At 36.9% G+C, this 23,899-nt stretch overlaps 2 protein-coding genes across 2 annotated transcripts in view; one reads left to right on the top strand and one right to left on the bottom strand.

Moving 5' to 3' along the window:
* Positions 1-1,264: 1,264 nt before the first annotated feature.
* On the bottom strand, positions 1,265-22,131 carry LOC134533299 (uncharacterized). Its single transcript, XM_063370775.1, has 2 exons — positions 21,739-22,131; positions 1,265-7,153 (listed from the first exon to the last, which is right to left on the bottom strand). Exon 2 carries the CDS (start codon positions 5,023-5,025, stop codon positions 3,895-3,897), a length of 1,131 nt encoding a protein of 376 aa, XP_063226845.1. The 5' UTR covers positions 5,026-7,153; positions 21,739-22,131; the 3' UTR covers positions 1,265-3,894.
* The window catches only part of LOC134533298 (uncharacterized), a 17,836-nt gene continuing 15,454 nt past the window's right edge, over positions 21,518-23,899 (top strand). Inside the window, exon 1 of the mRNA XM_063370774.1 lies at positions 21,518-22,884. The gene's annotated coding sequence lies outside the window, so the exon portion shown is untranslated. The remainder of the gene's footprint in view (positions 22,885-23,899) is intronic.

Raw genomic sequence — 23,899 nt, 5'->3', positions numbered from 1 at the left:
CTGTCTCTATGTTCCACGATTGACAGCGCGACTACGCTCCCATCTGGCGGATTTCAATTTAAGTTCTCGCAACTAGCGCATCCTAGCGACGACTATTGGAACTACATACTAGGACGACGGCGTAGCGGGCTTTTCAAAATTGAGCGGCAAATTTAAATTTATGCTACAGTAAGAACTACAATTGTAAAACAAGTGTATCCATGTTGCAACACAAAGTACTGACCATTGAGAAAAAAAAGTTTGTGTGGTAGCATGTGTGATATATATATATATATATATATATATATATATAATGTGTGTGTGTGTGGGGGGGGGGGGGGGCGGCATTTTAGGCCATAACTTAAATTCGCCAGCTTCTGTAGGAACAATTAAAAAATAAAAAAATAAAATTACAGCCACATTTTAAAATAAAACGGAATAATAAATACTATTTTCTCACCATAGCTTCCAGTGACCAATTTTGAAAGTATATCCACTCTGGTGTGGAAAATATGCTTTTAATACTCACACAAACATTTAATTTGTGCAATGAATTTTCCAGGAATGCACTTGTAATAATAGAATTGCCTAGGAGACTACATTGGGGAGAACTAAAATGGAGTTCACCTGAGTAAACACTTGGGGCCTGTTTATGAACTGGTAATACACCTGAAAACATTTACACAAAATTGGGTATGAAAAAAGCCAAATACTAATACGTACACATCAAATTTACAATTACCAAACTTTTTTTTTCTTAGAGCAAGGAGAGACAATACAAAATCAAATTTTATTTTCTATCTGCAGTAAGGACATCAAGGGCAACAAAGGTAGTTATGACTTAAGAATGTATAAGGATGTTAAAAATTGACTGATGTTTTGTTCCTTACAATTTTCTAAATTTTGAAAATGGATTGCATCTGTGCAGCAATCCACTTGAAGCTAACCCATAAAAATTTCGCAAATACTTGAAAACTAACAGCTCATCAATAAATTTCACCTAATAAATTAAAAAGAAAACAGACCTGTGAAACTGAAATCTTTAACAAATCCAAACACACAACCATTTATCCTGTATACTTGTGTGAGCAAAACACTTGTTAAAAGCAGTTTTTTAAAGATGCAAAACAGTTAGTGACCAATTTAAATTACAAATTACAAACACCTTAATGTAAGTAAAAATTGGAAATATTTTTAAAAATTTTTTTTAAAGATTTTTAAAAATAGTGAAGCCAGTAAGGAAAAAGGCAAGAGCAGGTATACACTTTGTAACTGTGAAAATAAGTTTCTATGTGCAATATGTAATTTTTATTTTGTTAAAAATATTCAATGACATAATGTTTTCTACATTGCATACATATTGAAGACCTATTTATATTCAGTAGCTATATGTCTCACTGACAATGTTCGGAAGGTACACAAAATATATAATTATAACTATCAATGTCTGTAGTATGAGTTTATTTAACTATCACTGTTGCGTTTGTGATCAGTATCTGTAATGGAACTTAAAAACAAAACATTATGATCACACTAATAATAAATTCAACATTTTCACCATTACACAACATTATCACTTCTTATAAATATACAGAATCTGCAATACAGATCAACATTGGCATAAAATAGTATAAAAGTATAAATAAGGCACAAGTGCATTTCATTTTCAGTAAATATAGGCATAGGCCTACATCCAGCAAAATAGCATATAACCCTTTTCACAACTTTTATCGACATAATGTATGTAAATCAACCTGAAACAAAAAATGTTCGCAAATTAAAACAAATACAATCACATTCACATTTTTTTTACTTCCTTAAACTTCTTGTTTCTTATTTTACTATGTACTCGCCACAAAAACCAACAGTAAATGTTAGCTTTAAAAAAAACCTATATATGTATCTTCATAGCCATAGTGTGTCACCAAATTTCACTGTAAGGCATTGGTTGCCAATATGTCAACATAATTTAACTACAACACCTTACATTATAAAAATTGTATTTTAAAATAAATTTGCTTGAAACACAACAGTTACTTTTGCTGACTTTACAGATGAAATTTATAAATACATAACATAAACTATCAGACCAACACACAATTTCTGAAAACACTTTGTTTGATTACCATCAAAGTCACATATGCACATGTACATATACATATTATCTACTTGCAGTACGTACACAATACAAGATGATATACAGATATAGCGTATACGTATATTAATTTGAAGATACAAAAAACATTACCGAAATATAGTAAAACTAAATCACAATCAAGCGTAACAATAATCGTTAACACACCACCGCCTTATTTACCAACACAAAGCATGTGCAGGCTTCCCACATACCAGATCGTCATTTCTTGTACAAAAGCACATTGTACGCATCAAAGACCAAAACACCCCAAATATAAGTACAATTACAAGACTACATGCATCTGGCAATGTTGAAATCCTGTGCTACAACAATAAATAAACAAAAATGGTGCAATGTTGCACTGGAATTTGTTAATTTTACACTTTGTGACGGCGAGTTTTAACTTCTATTGCATAGTAGCAGAGGTTCCATCTTGTACTAATCTTAGTATCACTGCGCATGCGCAACTATAGGGTGTACAAGAGCACAGTTAACACAATAAACACACACTGTACCATAAACAAGTACCGTAAACTGGGCCAACTTTAACCCACTTTTTTCAATTTTTCAAATTTGATGCTTCTGACCTTTTGCATTAATAAAGTAAAATTTTCCAAAACATTTTTGGTGTAGAGGTGAAAGTTTTGGGAACAAGTAGTTATGTCGGTTTGTAGTTTTATAAAATTTTATTGTTTTTAACAAATTATTGTTTCGGTGGGTTAAAGTTGTCCCATTGTAGGACATCTTTAGCCCAATATCATTTTTACCGCAGTAGTGAGTGTATTTTTATTAGAGGGTTAATGTTGTTCAAATGGGTTTGTGGGACAATGTTATTTACAGTTATACCTAGAATATAAGACCAAATAAATCACCAAAAACATTTTTTTAAACATTTTATTAGGAAAAAACTTATTATCTAAAGACAGAATACAAAAACCACAGTAAAATATTTATTATTTTTAATATATTGGTACCTTATAATGATAACTAATGCAACCATATATCCAAGCACACTTGTGAGACACCATTAAAAATTATTAGGCAACATATAGTAAATGTAAAAACATTTTTACATAGGTTAGTCAGAAAAACTCTTTATGAAATGAAAGTGTTTAGTTGAGGGACAGAAAAATATCCCCTCCTTATTGGCACAGGCTCACGTATTTTCATTATTATGTCATCAAAATCATAAATCATTATGTCCTCTTTACCATTGACTGGCCATCTCCAAAATTTCATAGTTTTTTCCATGCACATCACCTTAACTTTCTTAATTCTACTGTTATCTTCTATGGGGAAACCAACAATGCTGCCAGGATAGAGTTCTCCATTGTATTTGACTGCAACATAGTCACACTCACTTAGTTCTTCCTTCCATGATTCATTTTTGTGTGGAGTTAGGCACTCAGAATCGGAATTTTGGTTTTCAGATTCCAGATCGTCACTTGTGGAATCAGAAATGTCAAAACTGGATCCCTCGTCAGATGAGGTAGAATCGTCTTTCCTCGGCCTTCCCCTCTTTCTCTTTTGTTTAGGTTCTGAGACGACTTGTGTACCGGTATCCATGTCTGTTGGAGTGATTCCTTTACCAGGTTCAACGTTTACAAGTTTTCTCTTCTTTCGAATCGAAGGTGTGGCCTCTGATCTTTTACTGATTACTGTTTCGAGGAATGCTTCACTGACAATCTCAACATTCACAGAAACTTCAGCACCTGGCAATCGTTTCAAAACTTTGGTTGCATCAAGAGGATGAATGCCACAACTTTTGAAACCTGAGACTAAATTTTGCCCCTTGTTTGAACAGAGACTCCCACAAGTTTATTCAGCAATCTAGGGAATACATCCTTCGGTAGAGTTTTGAAACGCTCTCCGCTAGGAGTTTTACGCCATTCATGTAGAATTTTCCTCCATTCTGCCTTCAGTGGATGAAAGAATGCCACATCAAGTGGCTGTGTCAGATGGGTGGAGTGTGGGGGCAGGCAAACAAAGACAATGTCATTTTCTTGGCAGGCTGCAATGACTTCCTTGCTAATGTGAGATGCTAAGTTGTCTCCTATCAGTAACTTTTTTCCTTCTTGTCTTTTGAGTCTATGGAGCACAAGATGGAAAAACCAGTCTTCAAATGATCCCGAGTCAAACCATCCACTCTTCGACCTATTAAATCGTGCACCTTTCGGACCCCCTTCCATCCATGTGTCCCATAACTTTTCTGCCTTGTAAACAACATAGACAGGCAGAAGTTCCCCTTTTGCATTTCCACAAAACATAACTGATGTAGACGTTTTGGAAGAATCCATTACTTGCTCAACATGTTTCATTCCGCGCCTTGATAAAACTTTTCTGCTTCCTGGGTCGTCAGTCAGGTTGGATTCATCGTAATTCCACATATTTTCAGGTGGAATGCCTTCGACACTTTTCTCCAGATTTAAAAAATATTTAAGTAATGTCTCCTTATCTACACCAGCCCGGTCTCGCTTAATGTTTGAGGATATGCGGCAAGTTAACTCGGGGTGACGTTCCAGAAAGTGCCGTCCCCAGTCATAACCTGGTAGGTTGTCACGGAACTCACAAACATTTCGACCCATTTTGTCTAAATAAAGTTTTACAACACATCTTAAAGCATATTCTGTGATGGGAAAACCAAAATCACATAAAATCGTAGTATGTTCAACAAGTGTTTCTTCCTCTTCTTCGGTTAGTATTGGCTGCCTACCTGGTTTTTTAGTGTGCACACCTTTCAGTTTGTTTTTTATTGTGCTGCGGGAGATGTTCCAAAACTTCTCTGCTGCCCTCTGAGAAAGTCTACCTTCCCTAATATCTTCCAAACACTTCTGTAAAGTATCTTCTGTGTAGTCCTGATATCTTCGACTCCCTATCTTACTTCTACTTCCCTTTCTCACTGTTCTCATAGTGCTGCCTGTTTGACTCCCTGAAACATATAAACAAGTGAAAAATATCTAGCATAGTTTGGCCTCAATGTAATATAAAGTTTTCTGAAACATTAAAACATTAAGAATGACAATGAAGTTAATTTTTTTTCAATGGTGCAACTTTAACCCGGGACAAAGTTGTCCAAACTAACCTCTAAATTGACATTTGCTATTACTATAAGCAAAGTTGAAAAAAATTTGTACAATTAAGCTGATATTGAAATGTTCCTGTAAGGACATATGCATAAATAGATTAATTTTACACTTACCAGATTTTTCAGACTAAAATCAAATTATGCACACCACAAAGTTGTGCACTAAATAATTCTTCATGAAACAGCTGGTTCTTTTGTAACAGTGATACCACCACAACTGATGTGGTACAAAAATTCCCTACCTACATATTCTAAACAGTAACATAATAGGAACTATGTCTAACTAATGTTCGTCATGTTATTTTGAAAAACATTTCTAAAACAATATAATTCATCTTTTTTCTCTGTGTGGGACAAAGTTGACCTGAAGGGCCAAAGTTGTCCCAGTTTACGGTACATTAAATATTTCACAGAATTTACATTACAACATTGAATTCAATAGCGAAGGACCTATATACATATATTAATACAACTTTTCTACACTTTTTTCTATATATTGCTGGCCGAAAGGCATGGAAAAAATGCTAGGCTTTGCCAGTTACACAATCACGTATTACTCATTAAAATAAAACACTATAAAAATTTTTCGTGACCTTGTCCTACATTCTGTTACTTTTTAGGGACTTAGTGACAACACATCACAATTTGTCAATTATTTGTGACTTTTGTAACCTGCAGCAATGAACCGAAAAGTATTACATATGAAAACAAGAAGCAAAACAGTAAAAATTAAAAGCAACAACAGAAAATGTACCATGGATAGAACAGCAAACCACTAGCACAAAACGTTTATGTGTGGGTAAGAATACACATTTTCTTAGCTTGTTGTTTTATTCTTTTGGATGTTACCAAATTCCGGTTCACTCTCTTGCACCACCATCGAACTGAAATCTCAGCAGCTGCTTTAACAATGCCATTTTGAAGGTAATCATAATGATCACAGTTTGAATTTTCTAGCCATGACAATGGAAGTATATTTTTAGCATGTTTACACATAAATTCCACAACTTTATCAATGTGGCTGTTAGAAACCATGAAGTCATCAAATACCACAGCAAACCTAGCAACATACGCTACCAGGTCTTGTATAGGGTATGTTAGACTGTCCGATAAATGTGAATATTCCTTGAGAGCAATAGCAGTGTTGCAAAAATCTAAGCTGCTGCCAGTTGAAAGTCTCTTACAACAGTCACAATTTAATGTCCTTAGAAGTTTACGAGCTATGAAACCAGCTACATATGCTGCTGACAGAACTGACTGATCACCAGATTCCACAGCAGATTCAATTTCTGCAAGCACATCCTGACACGTTTCTTTACCTTCAACTTCATCAGTTGATACGCTGTCTGTTTTTTTTTCTGTTTCTTTTAGTTCACTAACGAGGAAGTCTCTCAAGTCACTTAAGATGGCAGCATCATCTGCCTGACAGTTTCCAGTTAATCCTTTCAATGCCAAACCGTTCACAACAGGAGTTTTGAAAGCTCCAGCAAACTGAGAAATTGTTGGATTGTGGTTTGCACCACAGTACGATCGAATTAATCCAAATAGATTCTCAAGTGGGTCCTGGTTCAGAGCCCGTGGCTGCAAGTACGTGAATCCTGCCTTAGAGAGTACATTTCATACATGTTAAATTCTATTTATGAAAGTGATCCAACCCCACTGGGATGGAGGATGAGTTAGAACGCCTCTTACCTGGTTTCAATGGTGGTGATTTTCTTTTCCGTTCACGCTTCAAACGCTTATCAGCAGCAGGATCCTCACAAAACCGCCAATTGTGAACCATGCTTTTTGCTTTTCCTTGCCAATATTCTACATGTGGACTTGAAGCAGACACTTGACATCTTAGTAGTTTTCCACCTTGAGGAAATTGTCGGCTCCATTAACACTGTCAAACAGCTCATCAACATCAGCTATAAATGATGCAGTTACAATTGCATCTGGGGGAAGAGTACCTGAAATGCAATAATGGAATACAAAATTATTTACAAAAATCCCTAGTGATTGCAGATGTATATGATGTTTAGTAACATAATAAAGAATAGAGTCGTATATTTCTGTTTTAAAAAAAATATATATTTATCATGCAATGGACAAAGTAAACATATGGACAATTAGTAACATAAACATAATAACTCCAGGTCAATTTACGTGATACTGTCATTTACATAGTACATTTAGCACTTTTGAAATCAATGTTTCAAATAAATTACTGTGATGCTCATGAACTGCAAATAGCACAACAGATTTTTTCTTTCCAATTCGAAGCAAGTTGATATTTAGTATATAAAAGTAACCTTTCTTTTAAGTTAACCTTTATTACAATGTAAAGTTATAATCACATAGGCCTAGTCTTCAAGTTCACTTTATTTTCACATTCTGCCAATCAAACTGAAACTCTCAAAAAATATTTACATAAAACTCATATGGTTTATTACTTCCTACAACCACTGACTGACAACCCTATAAGTGAAACCTACATACAGGAACTGCAATGTTTAACTTCGCAATCCTCCCCGTCCCTACAATGCTAATCCACCAATTGCGAGGTTAAACTTTATTAATATTATTTATTATATGTTATGAAAATAAGTTGTACTGATCTGAAATAACAGTCATGCATGCATTAAATTATGTTCCTTAGGCCTATATATTATCTAAATAAATAACTGCAGACAAACATGCTTAAACAAATGTTAAATTTTGTAATGTCTGCAACTACTAAAGCAATTATACTGCATTACAAATTTGGAAATTAGTTGGCAGTTGTAAACAATACAGAATATGCTACAGTGTCTCACATAATCCAGCTGTTTTAACAGCTATGTTGGCAGATTTATATAGCAATTGTACAGGTATAAAGGGTGTTTTCCTCTGCAGCACATGATTTCTGCACAAACACACTGGTAACTAGGCTAAGTGTCAAAACCATACATTATAACACAAGTAATAAAATAGTGTTGCATGACTACTCTACACATCGCCAAAATTTATTAGTACCACTACAACACTTTGCCAAAATATTTTAAATTTTTTAAGTTCAAGGAATAAAGATGCTGGTAACTTTCAACAGACACAGGACTTAATTTTGGCCTATCAGAAGTTGCACTGAATAAAGCACTGCAGCCAACACTGTGCCTAATGGAAATCAAAAATTTTAAACCCTAATAAAGTCTTAATGACCTACATCCCATGTTAAAAAAACTGTAAACCATGAATTAGGCTAAAAAAAACTCAAAATAAAAATAACTGTAACTTAACCTCTGCCAATATAGCTATGTATAGCTGCTGCTACTGAGTGGCTCATGGTCTGTGCTGCAGTAGATACCCTCATGCGTTCACTTGGAGTAGGAACCACGTGGGCATCTGTCACTTTAAAAGCAATTCTGAAGACTGTTTTCTTTTCTTCTTCATAGATCTGCTCTATGTGCTCCCACTTTGCTGCTCCGTTTATAGGAAGATCACCTCTTACCTTTATCCCTCTAACACAATGAGATAAAAACATGATTCTTATACACTTTAAAAGATGAGGCGGATCAAAAATAACAGCAATCTCATATGCTTGGAATCGAAACAACGATCAGGAAATTTGGCTCCAAGTCCCTTCAGTGCTTAAACATTGTTTGTACCCATGTCACAAATTGTAGCCACTACTTTTAAAACTATTTCAAAACAGGAAGCTAGCACTTCTTCAATGACACCCTTAAGCTGTTCCCCCTTCATTCCACCACGCTAGAAATAACATGCCACTGGCTGCTTCCATTTTGTTCTCAAACCCCGGACCATGAACACCATTGCATAATTTGCCAAATCACCGCTTCTTGAAGAACCATTGTCAACAAGTCCAATTATTTTATCTTCTTTTGGAAGGTACTATACATGTTCCTTCAAAGATATTTCGTCAAACATCAAAACACAATGATGATCAACATCTGGCATATTTGAAACACTATTCTTCACGAAGTTGAAAACTCTGTTATCCACACCACACTTGAATGGAACTTTGTTCAGAACCATTAGCAATGTTTTTTTTTGATGGGAGAACAAGCATGTGCCTCAGCAGTGAGTAACAAGAAGGACTTTGTTTGTATATGGTCAGGGACATGATTTTCTCATCTAGCGTCCACCTCCTTCCTTTAGGTTTCCTCTTTTTGCAACGTAATTGAGACATAAGCAGGTGGTGTACTGTAGGTGACAAGTTTTTCAGTTCATTTAACTGCACATCCTCTGCTGCTTCGATGGTGTTACGGAATGTCAGATTCTGTTTGCGAAGACTTTCACATGTTCGTTTTATTGCTTTCACTTGGAGTTGAACTTTTCAAAACAACTTCTGTTTTCTTGGCATGAGGTCCTTTACTCTTGATGCACCGAAGCATTTAACAAGAGTGCAAGTCTTCCTTACTTTAAATGCTGCTGATTTTTGAGCATATCTAACAGTGGTGTCACTCTAACTCTCTGCCAATATTTCTGATGAATCATTTTCAACACAAGGAGATGTACCAAGAAAATTCATGTCCAGTCGACAACGAGCTTTTGGTAAACCATTAGGAGTGGATGACAAAGCAGGTACGAATGTGCTGTTGTCTAAAAATTAATCTGACACACAATTTTGTACTCCCACATCTTCCATACGTTGGGACCTTGAATACACACGTTTGACCTATTAATAAGAACAATTACACTTTCAGTTGTACGGCGGCCTTAACAAAATGTTGCTGTATACTAACAGTTGGCAAAAGACCCTGTACACTTAGCGCAGACAAGCTAAATATACAATAGGAGCCTAGGGCCTACATGTCCTTCTAGGACAGATTATTTGAGGTTAAACTTCAATGAATTGTAAGATAATAACAGTTTTCGTTCAGATTTTGTTTGTTTATTATGGTCTAATTAATTGTTATATTTTAATATTTAATTATTGTAATGTCATAATTATATAATATTGTTGAATAAGTGTCAATAAGCTACAGCCACGAACAATAGACTCTGATTTCTAATTTCATCAACAATAGACATTACATCATTTACAGCACTTAATTTTAAATTTATCATGAACTGAATTTGTTTGAAATTGTTTTATGATATTTTGGTATTTAATTGTTATTTATTATTAATTCATTCTATTTTTCTCACTTACCTGTATCTTGCTGCGTACATGTGTACGAAGGCATCCTGTTGTTTTTACCGCAGCCAATCAGTAATTGGATTTTTAAAGCTAACAATAAGACTTTTGTACAACAGTGAGAAATTAGAGAATAGAGAAAAGAAATGTCGTAGGCATACTGCGTAAGGCTTAGCCCGATGCCGATGTGTAGAAATTTTTATATAATTTAATTGATTTATTACTTGTGGTAATAAATAATAGTGCATCCGATTCTACACAATGCCGGAGCGTGCCGTGAGTAAATGTGGCAGGAAATATATTCGTGGTAATTAGTTATTACCATAATTAGAAGGACGCTTAAGCCATCGACATTTTATCTATGATTATATTCCTGATGCCACCCAAATATTTAATAACTTTGTTGGAGATTTTGTTTGCAACACGAGCTGTGCGACGTGTCAGAATAATCGTAATTACGTCTATAATAGCACTGACTAATTAAAATTTGTTTTGATTACATAATTTAGCTGGAATAATATACCAGTGGTCTGCGTGTCTAGGGATCATGCTCCCACTGAACTATCTAGCTGCGGTATATATTTCAAGAGTTCACTTGAGATACAACGGCATAAACTAAAACATTCAACATTTAAATCTGATTAAATCGTTTTCCGGACTATTTTTCATAGAATACAATTAACGAACTGTTGAATAATCTATCACCATAAATCGAGACGTTTGATCCAGTTAAACATAACCAGGTCTGCCTTCATCACACCAAATTAAATCCATATATTTTACTATCTTAACTTCTGTCAATACCAAGCTAATTGCATTTATTAGTGTGTTTTTGTGTATATTTAATATTATTACAGTGTAAGGGTATATGTATGTGCCATTTCAGTGTTAATGTTATATTAAATGTGTTTTGTGTCTTGTGCCCCAAAACTTTAATATTTAATTATTACAACTTCACATATTTACCTGATACATTTTCCCCAACATTTATACACTACATTATATTATCATTTATCCTCAGTTTTATTTTGTTTATGTCAAATTTATGTCAGTTGTATCACTCTTCGGGAAGTTATCTCCTGGGTCTTGCAATATTATCACTATACATCATCAGTAACTCAGTATTGATATATAATTAGAAAAACAAGGCGCCCAATAATAATAATCATAGCAACATAATTTCCCAGGGAGAATAACGTTACAGAGGAAAAGAGTACTACAGTAAAAGAGAGTACACACAAAGTGAACAGTGTCACACCACAGAGTACAAATTGGCGCACAATGTGTAGGCTGAAGAAAATTATTCCAGCTGACACTGCACCTCAAATATACTGACATGTCTTCCAACACAATGAAGAGTTCCAGAATCCGCACTAGAAGTAATGCAGCTTCATTGGAGGAGGTTAGGGAACCTGAGGAAGTAGGAGCCCCCTTGTTAGAAAATTACCACTCCAGTATTGAAATGTCAAATACTGCTGGTTTTGACACAGAAATTTACAACAGTCAATTAGATGTGCCTCCTGAGCAAGCAGGAACATCAGACACTCATTTACCAGAGGGAATCGGTAACATTTCTGGGGAGAATTTGTCTGAAGATGAGGTCAATACACAAGGAGCTGGGACAGCCATGATTGAGGGCATAGGTTTTGAGTCTAGGGATACAGTACCTGTGACTACAGAAATAACTAACCTAGTACCTACTTATAGTATTAGTCAGCCAGTTAATACCGATCTGATATTGCAACAGTTGTTACACCAAATAGCTCAAATGAACCAAAATATGGAAGGTGTGAGGACTGACATGTCAAGTCAAAGAACTGAAATGGAAAGTCAGAAGACTGAAATAGTAGCTCAAATGAATAAAACTATGGAGAGTCAAAATAATGAAATAGCTCAGATGAATAAACAAATGGCTAATTTAAAAATCGACTTGGCAACAGACTTGGATGCTATAAAAGCTACCATGAACTCAAGCATGGATCTTCTAAGCTGCCAAATACAAGATGGACTGGTTGAATTGGAGAACAGGGTTGACTTGAAGATCCAAGGACAAGTACAGTCTATGACACATTTGACGGAGACTGTCAACAACCAACAGGAGAGAGTTGGACACCTAGAGACTCTCACCACCACCCTCATACAAGCTGTTGAAACCGTACGACTGGAACAGCAAGAGCAATCCCAGGTCGTCCACAACAGACTTGAACAAATTAAGTTTACAACAGAGTCCCTACAGTCACGCTTGGAAGATGTAGAAGTACAAGCCAAGGCTGCGGCAGAAAAAGCTGCTCAAGATTGCGCTGCTGTTCTACAGCGTCAAATGCATATGCAACTGGAGGATTTGCACAGCAGAGCCCAGCATGCCTCATCTCCGTTGACTGAGATGTCATCTAGCCCGCCAGCCATTACTGCTACTTCAGCTGTTCAGCCATCAATAACTGGCTTAACACACACCAGTCCTACAGTCCAGACTACACACTTGGAACAAGCCACATTGCTTCACCATCCGGCCAAGCATTGGTCCGAATCCATCCCAACATTCTCTGGGAAATCTCAAGAGAATACTATCATATTCCTCAACATATTTGAAGAATATTCTCGTACCTTTGCCTTAACAGATAGCGAAAAACTTAAATGTTTGAATTTCGCACTAAAAAGTACCGCTTTCTATTGGTGGGAACTACATAGCACCCAGACCAGTTCTTTTGATCTGTTTAAGGAGAAATTTAAGAACCAATATTGGAACTTAAAAATTCAGGGAAATCTGAGGGCTCAGCTTCATGCTGATCGCTTTGATAGTAGGAAAGGTGGATCTCTGGAATTGCATATATCCACTATGTATGAGCGTACGAGGTATCTAGACATAACCATGTCAGATGAGGAATTTATAGCTAGCATGCTCACCCAACTACACGTAATGTACCAGATCCAGATGTCAGGTCACACTTATCGTGATGTGACTGAGTTCAGAGACCACGTACTGACAGTGGAGAAGTTACAAAAACTACAAAAGGGTCAGACAAGCAGAGATAAGTCTGACAAGTCCCAGCAACCGCAGCCCTACCACAAGTCAGGTCCAGTAAATAATTACTGGCAGAACCGGCCAAAGGAAGACCGGCAAGCTAACGTACATACCCTGACGTACGAGAAGCACGGTAAATACGCTGAGTCAGAACCAGGTGACTACATTCGTAACCAGAAATACCGTGGGAAGGATGACCATAAACAGTATAGGGGTAAGCCTTATTATAGGTGTACGTGGTGATCACAACGACCAAGATCGAACAGTGAAGGTGAGGTAAATAAAAACAAGAATCACCAGAAGGAGGGTTTGCAACGGCCTCCCAGGAAGTCAGCCTACAAGCACAGGTATGCAGAGTCAGACGGAGAAGCAGACTACCGACCTCCAAGTCAGAAGAGAGAGTACTCACCTGCTACCAGTGGTAAGCAAGACTACCGTTAGCCACACCCCAGGTCCCCAGCTGAACCAGAAGATAACTGTGGAACCAATTACAGTACGGTAATTCTGGCAGCATTCAATCATCATTCACCTATCCTTCACCCAACTATCATCCCATTTCAGATCAACAGTCTATGGGATATTTCCAAAGGAACAAGCCCATCAACCCTATTGCGGCGGAATTCCAGACAGCTGTGGCTAATGCAGCCCATGGCCAAAATACCTGGTCTGCACAAAACCAGCCATTTTCTGCTACCCAGGATGGTAGGCAGAAAAGACGGGACAGCCCGTTAAACTAGATTGGGTCCCGGTTATATCGCCTCGAACCATGACCCACTATCTAGACTCAGGGGTAAAATCTATAAAACCAGTTACAGTTGACACTCAATGTAGTTACCTCAGCTATGGGAACTATATTTTTGCAGTAATACTGCGTGAGAGTGAGCGTGATTTTCTATTTAGAGAAATTTCAGAAGACGAGTTATCTCAGGTTAGGACAGTTTGTCCTGAGATAAATCTGAATATACATGGAATCAGCACTCCAGCCTTAATAGACAGTGGTGCAGAAGTAACATGTGTGAGTGAAGATTTAGTGAAGCATCTAGAACACGTAGGAATATCTTTACCTACAATCCGAGTGCCTGCTCTGAAAATAATAGGAGTAACTTCCAGAGCAAGCCCCATTGTCAACAGACAAGTTCTACTAGAAATTCAAGGACTTGGCTAACCAAAGTTGATGACTGCCTTGGTAGTTAAAGGTTTGGCAAAACCTCTGATCATAGGTACAGATTGCCTATCACAGTTTAGGATCATCATAAACTTCAGGCAATGGACTATCACTGCTAGTGATAATGAAAATTCTATACCATTATCTGATCGCTGGAGCGTGAAAGAAAATTTAGTTGGTCTGCTGTCCAATGCAGGTATACCTAACCAAGTATACAGTTGCAAATCTAGCCCTAACCTAACCGCTTCATTAGAGGAAATATATTCTGCTCTACGAGAGGTCACAACAGTGCAACCTGACCAAATACAAGAATTGTATCATCTCCTAGCCAATTTTCAATTAATATTCTCAGACAAACCAGGTCTGAACAAACATTACCAGGCTAAAATCAGGATACATGAGAACGAGCCGTTCCATCGTAAATCTTATCCTATACCAGCCAAGTATTTGCTGGAAGCTACTGAGTACTTGAAACTCATGCTGGACTGGCAAGTAGTGAAAAGGGAGGCAAGCCCTTATGCCAACCCTATAGTATGTGTAGGTAAGAAGGACGGTTCCGTTAGGGCGCTTGCACACGCACCGGTATTTTCCCGGTGCTAGCTCCGGCAACGGATCCGGCGCCCGGAGCTGTCCTTGCACACGCTCCGGTTTATTCCGGAGTCCTCTCCGGCAGCGGCTCTGGCGCCGGCAGTGATGTCCTTGCACACGCACCAGCAAGCCGGTAGTTTGGTTTCAGCATCCGCGGTAGAAACATGTGCCCCGTTTGTAACAGGAGGTTCTCTATTGTACTTGCTAGCTATTTTTATTAGCTGTTTTCTGTCCATGTCATGCAATTTAGGTTCCAAATATGCGCACTTTTCCAGCCATGCGTTCTGCTTCTCTGTGCGATCTTTAAAACTATCGCTGGTTTTGTCCCACAAACACAGTCTGGTTTCTACCAATTCAATCAGCGTCACAGCGTCGTACCTGAACCCTGCCATCTCACAAGTCTTTGCTGCACTGTTAGTCCAGGAAAGATATGAAAAAAACATGGACAAATTGCAAGGAAAGGTTTTTTTTTACATCAAAATTCGCAGAAAAATTCGTAGGCTAACATTTCCAAAATCCACCGAAATCCACTTTGTTTTGGTACCTTTTTTTCCGGTTTTTGTTCCAGAAAAACGCGGAAAAAAAAAAAAAACTCTAAAACGGTGCATCTGACGACAAAACCTGTAGAGACAAAAATTAAAGAACATTAACTTTTCCATAACATATCCAAAGTTCAAGAAAATCCGCTTATAACTTCTGCTCCGTTTTCCGGGATTAGTCCCGGAAAAAAATATTACAAATGAAATAAATCGAAAATTGTGCAATTTACAGCATAATGGTTTAGAAAAAAGATAAAGTAAACAATGTTTTTCATAATATATTATAATTTCACACAGATCAACATTTAATTGTTTTTTTTTTTTTCCAGGAAATGTCCCGGAAAAATGTTATCAAAAGAAAAAAAAACTGAAACCGTGCACCGTACTTAAAATAAATCGTGAATTAAATTAAGGGCAAATACATTGCATTATATAATTGACCTTTATCAAAATTATGGATTAGCAACTACTGTATTTGATGAATATGGGAAAACTCACAGTACTAAAGACACAGTATATGAGAAGAACAAGAGGTAATGCATCACCTGTAGTTGAATTCACAGGAGAAATGCAACTATCACTCCGTAAATATATGTTTCTTTTGAACGAGCGAAATAAGGACCATTTTTAAGGTTATTAGCAATACATTTACGTGAAGCAGAATGTCCTGTTGTCGAAGCACCAGGCGATGCAGATATTTACATTGTCCAAGAAGATCTAAAATGTGCAAAAGAACAGTTGACAACAGTTATAGGAACAGACACAGATTTACTTGTCCTTTTACTCTACTACTTTGACCCACAATCACATAACTGTTTGTGTTTAAAAAGTGAACAAAGGCAGAAGAAAACATATCACATTAAGGAGCTAAAGCTGAAGCTCGGTGATGAAATTTGTAGTAATATTCTTCTCTGCCATGCATTCATGGGATGTGACACATCATCACACATCTATGGTATAGGAAAGGGGAAAATATTGGATCTGATCCAGAATGACAGTGCCTTCAGGCAACTTGCGAAAGTATTTTCAGATAGTATTCCCAGTGTGTCAAAAGAAGACATTGTAAAATTGGGAGAGTAGCTGCTAGTACGCCTGTACAATGGGTCGAGGAGTGACACACTCGACACTTTACGTTTTAAAGTGTTTAGTGAGAAAGCAGCTACTAGTTCCAAATGTGTACAACCAGAACAGTTACCTCCAACTAGTGCTTCAGCTTGTTTCCATTTCTTAAGGGTTTTCTATCAGATACAAGAATGGAAGGGAATAAAGATGAATCCAGAAGAATGGGGATGGAGAAAATGTGGCCACCTTCTCTTGCCAATTTCGACAGACAAGCCAACAGCTCCGGAATGTCTTTTGAAGGTAATCAGGTGCATTTGCAAGGAATATGGTTGCGGTGCATCCAACTGCAGTTGTAGGAAACAGGGCATCTCATGTTCTTCGGCTTGTGGAAACTGTCATGTATCAACCTGTAAAAACCGGCGTGAATTACCTCCCGAGGACTGCAATTTCTGTGACGGCTTTTAAGGTAGGGTGTTCCTACATATCCATGCATGTATATTCAGTATTGTGTGTTGCAGAGTGCATCCCAATGTATGTATATTTTTCTATTTCTTCTCGAAACAGGTCACTGGAAATCTTGTGTAAATTTAATTGTATGGTATGTTTTGTGAGAATGGACGTTTCGAATTTTTCTTTCAAACGATAAGCAGTTGAAATGAGTCTGATTTTTTTTTCTGGAAAATAATTTTGGTAGATTTCAAAAACGTTTTTAACACATCACTAACTGAAAAAGGTTTATAATTTAAGTGACTTTAAAATATATTATGGAAAATGAATATAGTTCGGATCTGACATAATTTGACATGGGATACAATGCTTTCTGTTATTTAGCCTACATATTCAATACTTTTTCCGTGGCCGATCACAAAATAAAATCTATTTACCAGATTTCAGTGAATTTAGGATTTAGTATAGGAAATCTTGTGTGCTTCTGTTTGTCCCACCGAAACTTTTTCAATGCGATGTTCCGTTTTCGTTTTATTGAATTTTTAAAGATTTTCCAGGATGAGTCACAAAATAAAACTATGTGTATATATATATATATATATATAAAAGCAGATTTTGGTGAATTGAAATTATATTTAATACAAAAAAAAGTCTTTAATCACGACTTTCTTGATGTACGATATGTTTTCGTTTCGTCTTTTTTTTTTTTTTCAGGAAATTTTCTGGAAAACCAAAAACCTATTTTGTGTTGATTTTTGTGAATTTGTAATATATTATGAAAATCGTTGTGTACTTTAACTTTTTCCTGAAACATTTTGCTGTATAATGCGCCATTTTCAATTAATTTCAATATTTTAGGTTTTTCGGGACGAATTCCAGAAAACAAATAGTAGTTATTAGTGGATTTTTGTACATTTTTGATATGTTATGGAAATTTTGACTCTCTTTAATTTTAGTGTCTTTTTTACCATTCTTTGTAGAACGCATCGTTTTCCAGTTATTAATTAACTCCGCATTTTTCCTGGACAAATCCTGGAAAAAAGTTACCAAAATAAAGTGGATTTCGGTGGATTTTGGATATGTTATTCTACGAATTTTTATATAATAAAACCTTTTCTTGCAATTTGTCCATAAACCGACCCCTTTTTCTCATAAAATGCCTGGACTATGTGCCAGTGTTTTGTATTGTGCGAGCGACGACAGCCCACTCGCCTGCCCAGCTCCGCGCCGGGCAGGTAGTCCGGATTATCGAGGTCCTCTCCGGCTGCACTCCGGCATGCCGGCAGCCGGCCCGGACTGCGTGTGCGGCACTCCATAAGGAACTGTTGTCTTGTGAGTCCTCCGGTGCCGGTGCCAACTCCGGCTCCGGTTGTGCCGGAGCGTGGGCACTGTGCAAAATGTGTGATGTTAAATATGTTGTGTCCAGCAAGAAGCTGTTAATTTGCCATGTATTATGTTGTATGCTGTTTTTGTTTTGTAGTGTCATGTGATGCACTACGCTGGTATCCAGTAGAGTGTAAAGCCAGCTGTGATTCTGTGTAGAGGACTGGTGGACTACCGCTCACACTTTGGAATCTTTGTAACAGTGTCTAACCATGAGTTAGATGTACAATACAACATGGCCCTAGCACAACCTAGTTGGTTTCAATGACAACATTTACACACTAGCATGACAAGATGTCAGCTAAGAGTATTTACAACTGTTATACTATGTGAGTTACCCACTGAGACAAGTATGATAACTAAACAGTACCAAAAATGAAATGTGTTTTGTATCCGCCGACCAGCTGTGTGTCTCCTAAGCACTCGTGCACATTGCAATTACTACAAGCCACATACTCTTGCTACTACAAAGCCATGCAACACTCTATGAGCTATTTACCTTCTGTTAGGTAATCCATACTGCAGCACAATTTTTTTTTTATCAGGCCCACTTAGAAGAAAATATAAAATAAAGAAAGAAATTTATGGCCATATTTATTTATTTATCACTGAATTGATAGTAGGACAACACTATGACTTGAACTAATCACGGTCACTCAAGTGTAATCTCACTTGAAGTTCAGGATGACCTAATGTTGGGGTTCATCTTCTGGCTAGAAACAGAACATGAGAAACACTGGTGTCGCGAGCAAAGTACTCTAAGCTTCCCAGTAGTTGCCTTGAATCTGTGTGACAAATTAATCAAGAATGTAAATATCCTGCAATACAGTACCTATATAACAGTGTTGTACATGAAGCAGATGATCTACCAAATATGATAATTCTCAATCATGAAATGAGATGAAAGTATTTTCTGCATCAGCCAGTAGCTGATTACAACTTGTACTATCATGTAATAATACCAGCAAATCATTAGCTGAAAATACATGAGTGTCAAGACAGAATTTTGAAATCTATCATTGAAGTCTGAAAAATTTGTACCAAAACAAAACTAATGTAAGGTATTGAAACATTTGTTATGTTTATTAACAAGATTTATTAATGATACTATGTGTGTAACAAGTCAGTATTTTACTATGAAATAATTACTTATGTGTAAAATAATTTGTATGACTTGTAATCAAATGTGTAAATAATTAATGTTCAATTGAATTTATGCTTATAAATATGTTATTGTGTATAATCTATAGTATTGACTTAAGTAAAAGGTGTTTAAGTAGGAATTAATGAGATAATATGTCCAATCTCATTTGATGTTATCAGATTTGCAATCATTTCATATAATGTAAACAAACCTAGCAACTTTACATTACTGACACTTAAGCATTAAAAACTGTGTTAACAGTTAAAGCAAAAGAGTGTTTACTATGTGAAAGTAAAACCATGCTGATAGTAAATAGAGATTAGGGTGTAAATATTTTATGTTAACATATAACTTAAACAAAGTTAGCAAAATCATATTATATTTCTATGAAAGAATTTAATAGTATGTAAAATGTTATCATTAGTAATAATAACTAATAAAATTTAAGAATGATAATTTAAAAAAAAAAATATATATATATATATATATAAATAACTATGTAAACAATGCCAGATACATAATATTGGTACAATGGTACTACATTTATGGTATACATTATACGATTTTTTGGTACCAATACCATAATATGGTACAATATAATTTGTATGTTAAAACAGATTGTAAATATTATTTCTGTTGCAAAAATCAATATAATATGCTGAAAACATAACACATATAATTATTAAATTATATTAAAATTTTACTAAAATATTTTTCCGCATAATTTGAAGTCTACCTAATGTATCTTAACTGAAGGTAAACTTGGTGATGGTTGGAGACCCAAGGCAACGACTAGCAAGAAATAGATAGATGGACACTTATAAAATGAAGTGATATACACGAGTGTTTTGAAAGGACATGCGTTGAATGTGCCTTCATAGTACTAACCGAGCGTGAAACGATTGTGTGAAAACAGCATTGTTGACGTCGAACCCATCCGACGTGACGCACTAGTTACGTCACGTCCGACGCCGTCACCGCGTCGACCATGTGTTCCCGACGTTGACCAGCTCCACGAGAGGACGAAGGACTGGGGCAGCCGCCCTAGCCGCCAGCTGCACGAGTGTAGCCGAGTTGACTTTGGCTCCGCACGTCGACAGTCCCGGCTGGTATGGCTGGTATGGTTCTGCATCACTGCCGTCACGGTAGCAGCCCTCTGCCTGGGTACTGACGGAGGAGGTCATCCGGCAGGTCGCAGTCCAGCGCGCTGCAGTCCCAAGGTTATACCTGTGTGACAATTGTATGGTATGCAATTGTTCCCGTCACAGTGTACACATTCTCTTCACCAGACAATTGTAATTACACTCACCTCTGCTATGTGTTGTGCCTGTCTCTTCACCACTCCATCCAGCCGACAAACGAGAACAGAGACGTGGAAAGCGCGGTAATATGAGAAGAGACGATGCACAGGTTGTGTGTTCGACTACTGACGACGCGCAACTGCCAGTAACCTGATTGGCGCGCGTTTGCGCAGTGTTGTATGCGCGCCAGACTCTTTCACCCTCTTCCCCTCGTCCGGAACTGTTTCAACCGTCGATCTAAATATAGACTCGCCAACCACCTGCTGTGGAACTCTCACGTCTTCGCCGAGGCGGAGCGCAGATAACAAGCAGATAGAGAAATTGTGACAACTTGTGTGTCAGAACTTTAGCCCAAAGCTTATCACGATCCCTCGGGACAGCTTCTGTACGATAACAACAGTTTTCGTTCAGATTTTGTTTCTTTATTATGGTCTAATTACCGTATTTACTCGCATAATCGTCGCAGCAATTTTACCAAATTTTATGGGAAAAAAAAAGTGAGGTGCAACCAATATGTGAGGAAAAATTAAAAAAAATTTTTTTTAAGTAAATTTTTAGTAAATCGCTTGAAAATGCTAAATTAAAGAAGTTAATATCTAGGTACATGGTACCTATACGTAATATGTATTTACTATACGCGCAAAATAAACAAAACAACTTTTGTTTACAAGAAGTTTGGCAAAATAAAAATATAGTATAAACACAAAATTGCGAAAAAATCAATAAACAATATACATTTATCAAACACATTCATTCTCAACACTCACCAAGTTTATCTATTTATTGTCTGAACTAGATTCTGATGCATCAGATTCATTTGCCGGGATGTCAACGTCATCTTAGTCGCCGCTGTCGTCACGTGTTATTCAAGTTGTCTGTTTGTTTTCGCCAGTCACGAACAAGTTTTTCACTTACTGAAAATTCTCTTCCATGCTCTTCTGCAAATGCGATTACGCGCAACTTGAAAGTGGCAGTATACGAATTGTATTTACCCATATTTTTACAAAATGAACTTTCTCAAACTCTGCAATTACCGGTACTTTCCACTCCAATGCAAACGAGATAAAACAATGGCATCACAGCATCTTATCTTCCACACACATTCCTTCCTCCCACACGGCCAATTAGGACATGCCGCTCAAGGTTGGACCAATGATAAGCGCCACACGCCACGTGAAAGCAGGCTGTTCCATTGTGTTTACGGCTGATCCGATCGCGCCACACGCCACATGAAAGCAGGCTGTTCCTTTGTGTTTACGGCTGTTCCATTCGCGCGTCGCGCCTCAGTCGCCGTCAATAAATAAGGGTGCGACGATTATGAGGAGAATCTTAAATACCAAATTCATTACCTCAAACAATAGGTGCGACGATTAAGCGATGGCGACGTTTATTCGAGTAAATACGGTAATAGTTATATTTTAATATTTAATTATTGTAATGTCATAATATATAATATTGTTGAATAAGTGTCAATAAGCTACAGCCACGAACAATAGACTCTGATTTCTAATTTCATCAACAATAGACATTACATCATTTACAGCACTTAATTTGAAATTTATCATGAACTGAATTTGTTTGAAATTGTTTTATGATATTTTGGTATTTAATTGTTATTTATTATTAATTCGTTCTATTTTTCTCACTTACCTGTATCTTGCTGCGTACATGTGTACGAAGGCATCCTGTTATGTTTTTACCGCAGCCAATCAGTAATTGGATTTTTAAAGCTAACAATAAGACTTTTGTACAACAGTGAGAAATAAGAGAATAGAGAAAAAAAATGTCATAGGCATCCTGCGTAAGGCTTTGCCCGATGCCGATGTGTAGAAATTTTTATATAATTTAATTGATTTATTACTTGTGGTAATAAATAATAGTGCATCCGATTCTACACGATGCCGGAGCGTGCCGTGAGTAAATGTGGCAGAAAATATATTCGTGGTAATTAGTTATTACCATAATTAGAAGGATGCTTAAGCCATCGACATTTTATCTACGATTATATTCCTGATGCCACCCAAATATTTAATAACTTTTGTAGCAAGGTTCAAACCATGGTCTGATCACCATCTTTGCCTTGCTGGGTGGATCTTTAGGTTTCACCAGTTTATTAGAAATGAACAAGACAAGGTGTGATTCCGTCTGAAATATAATTACTCCATACTGAGGAAACTTATAACAGATACAAGAAAATATTAACGTACAATATTAATTACATGCTTAAACAGCTCTCAGGTATATTCAAAAAAAATAATTGGCCAGCCGTACATGGAATTATCAAAAGTTTCATTTACTTGAAATACATAAACCAATAAAAAAATACAAAATATGTTTAAACGATCCCAGGGTATATACTTAAAGTCCAGAAATTATGTTTGTCTAATTAACTGCATCTGACGACGTAATTTAAAGAAATTTCAAAAAAGGGTCAAAAGATACAGAAGCACCGGAGGTCGGGGCTTCGTTTCCCGGAGATCACGCGGGAACATGATGCCAGGGCGCTTGTGTCCTGTTGTGGAAGGGAGACGAAAATGCCCATTTGGCGTCCGGCTCTCGGACCCTGTCTGGAACAGTCCGAATCAAAACTGATCAGAACTTGTACACAGACAGTATACGGGGCAGAAAATGCCCGGAAAAGTTAAGGGGAGGTTGGGGAAAGTCGCGGATCGTCACTCACCAGACAGGGGAGTTGGCTTCTGTTTACAGATGCATCGCCAGCCAGGAACTGGATTCCGCGAATACGCGGCTGGGCGCGGTTGTTTTTATCATTTCAAAAAAAATAAATTTAAAAGAAAAATAACTATTACACTTGTACTACGCAGACGGACTAAACTACTTGAAAAAGATTATAGGGATAGCATCCCTTATTTAGGCGACTACATAGTCAGTTGCGACCGGATGGAAGTCTTGCAGTGTCTCGTCGAT

Source organism: Bacillus rossius, chromosome 6 (assembly GCF_032445375.1).
Source record: "Bacillus rossius redtenbacheri isolate Brsri chromosome 6, Brsri_v3, whole genome shotgun sequence".
NCBI classification, from domain to species: Eukaryota; Metazoa; Arthropoda; class Insecta; order Phasmatodea; family Bacillidae; genus Bacillus; species Bacillus rossius.
Note: the sequence above shows the minus strand (reverse complement) of the source record. Positions and strands in the feature narration are given on the sequence as shown.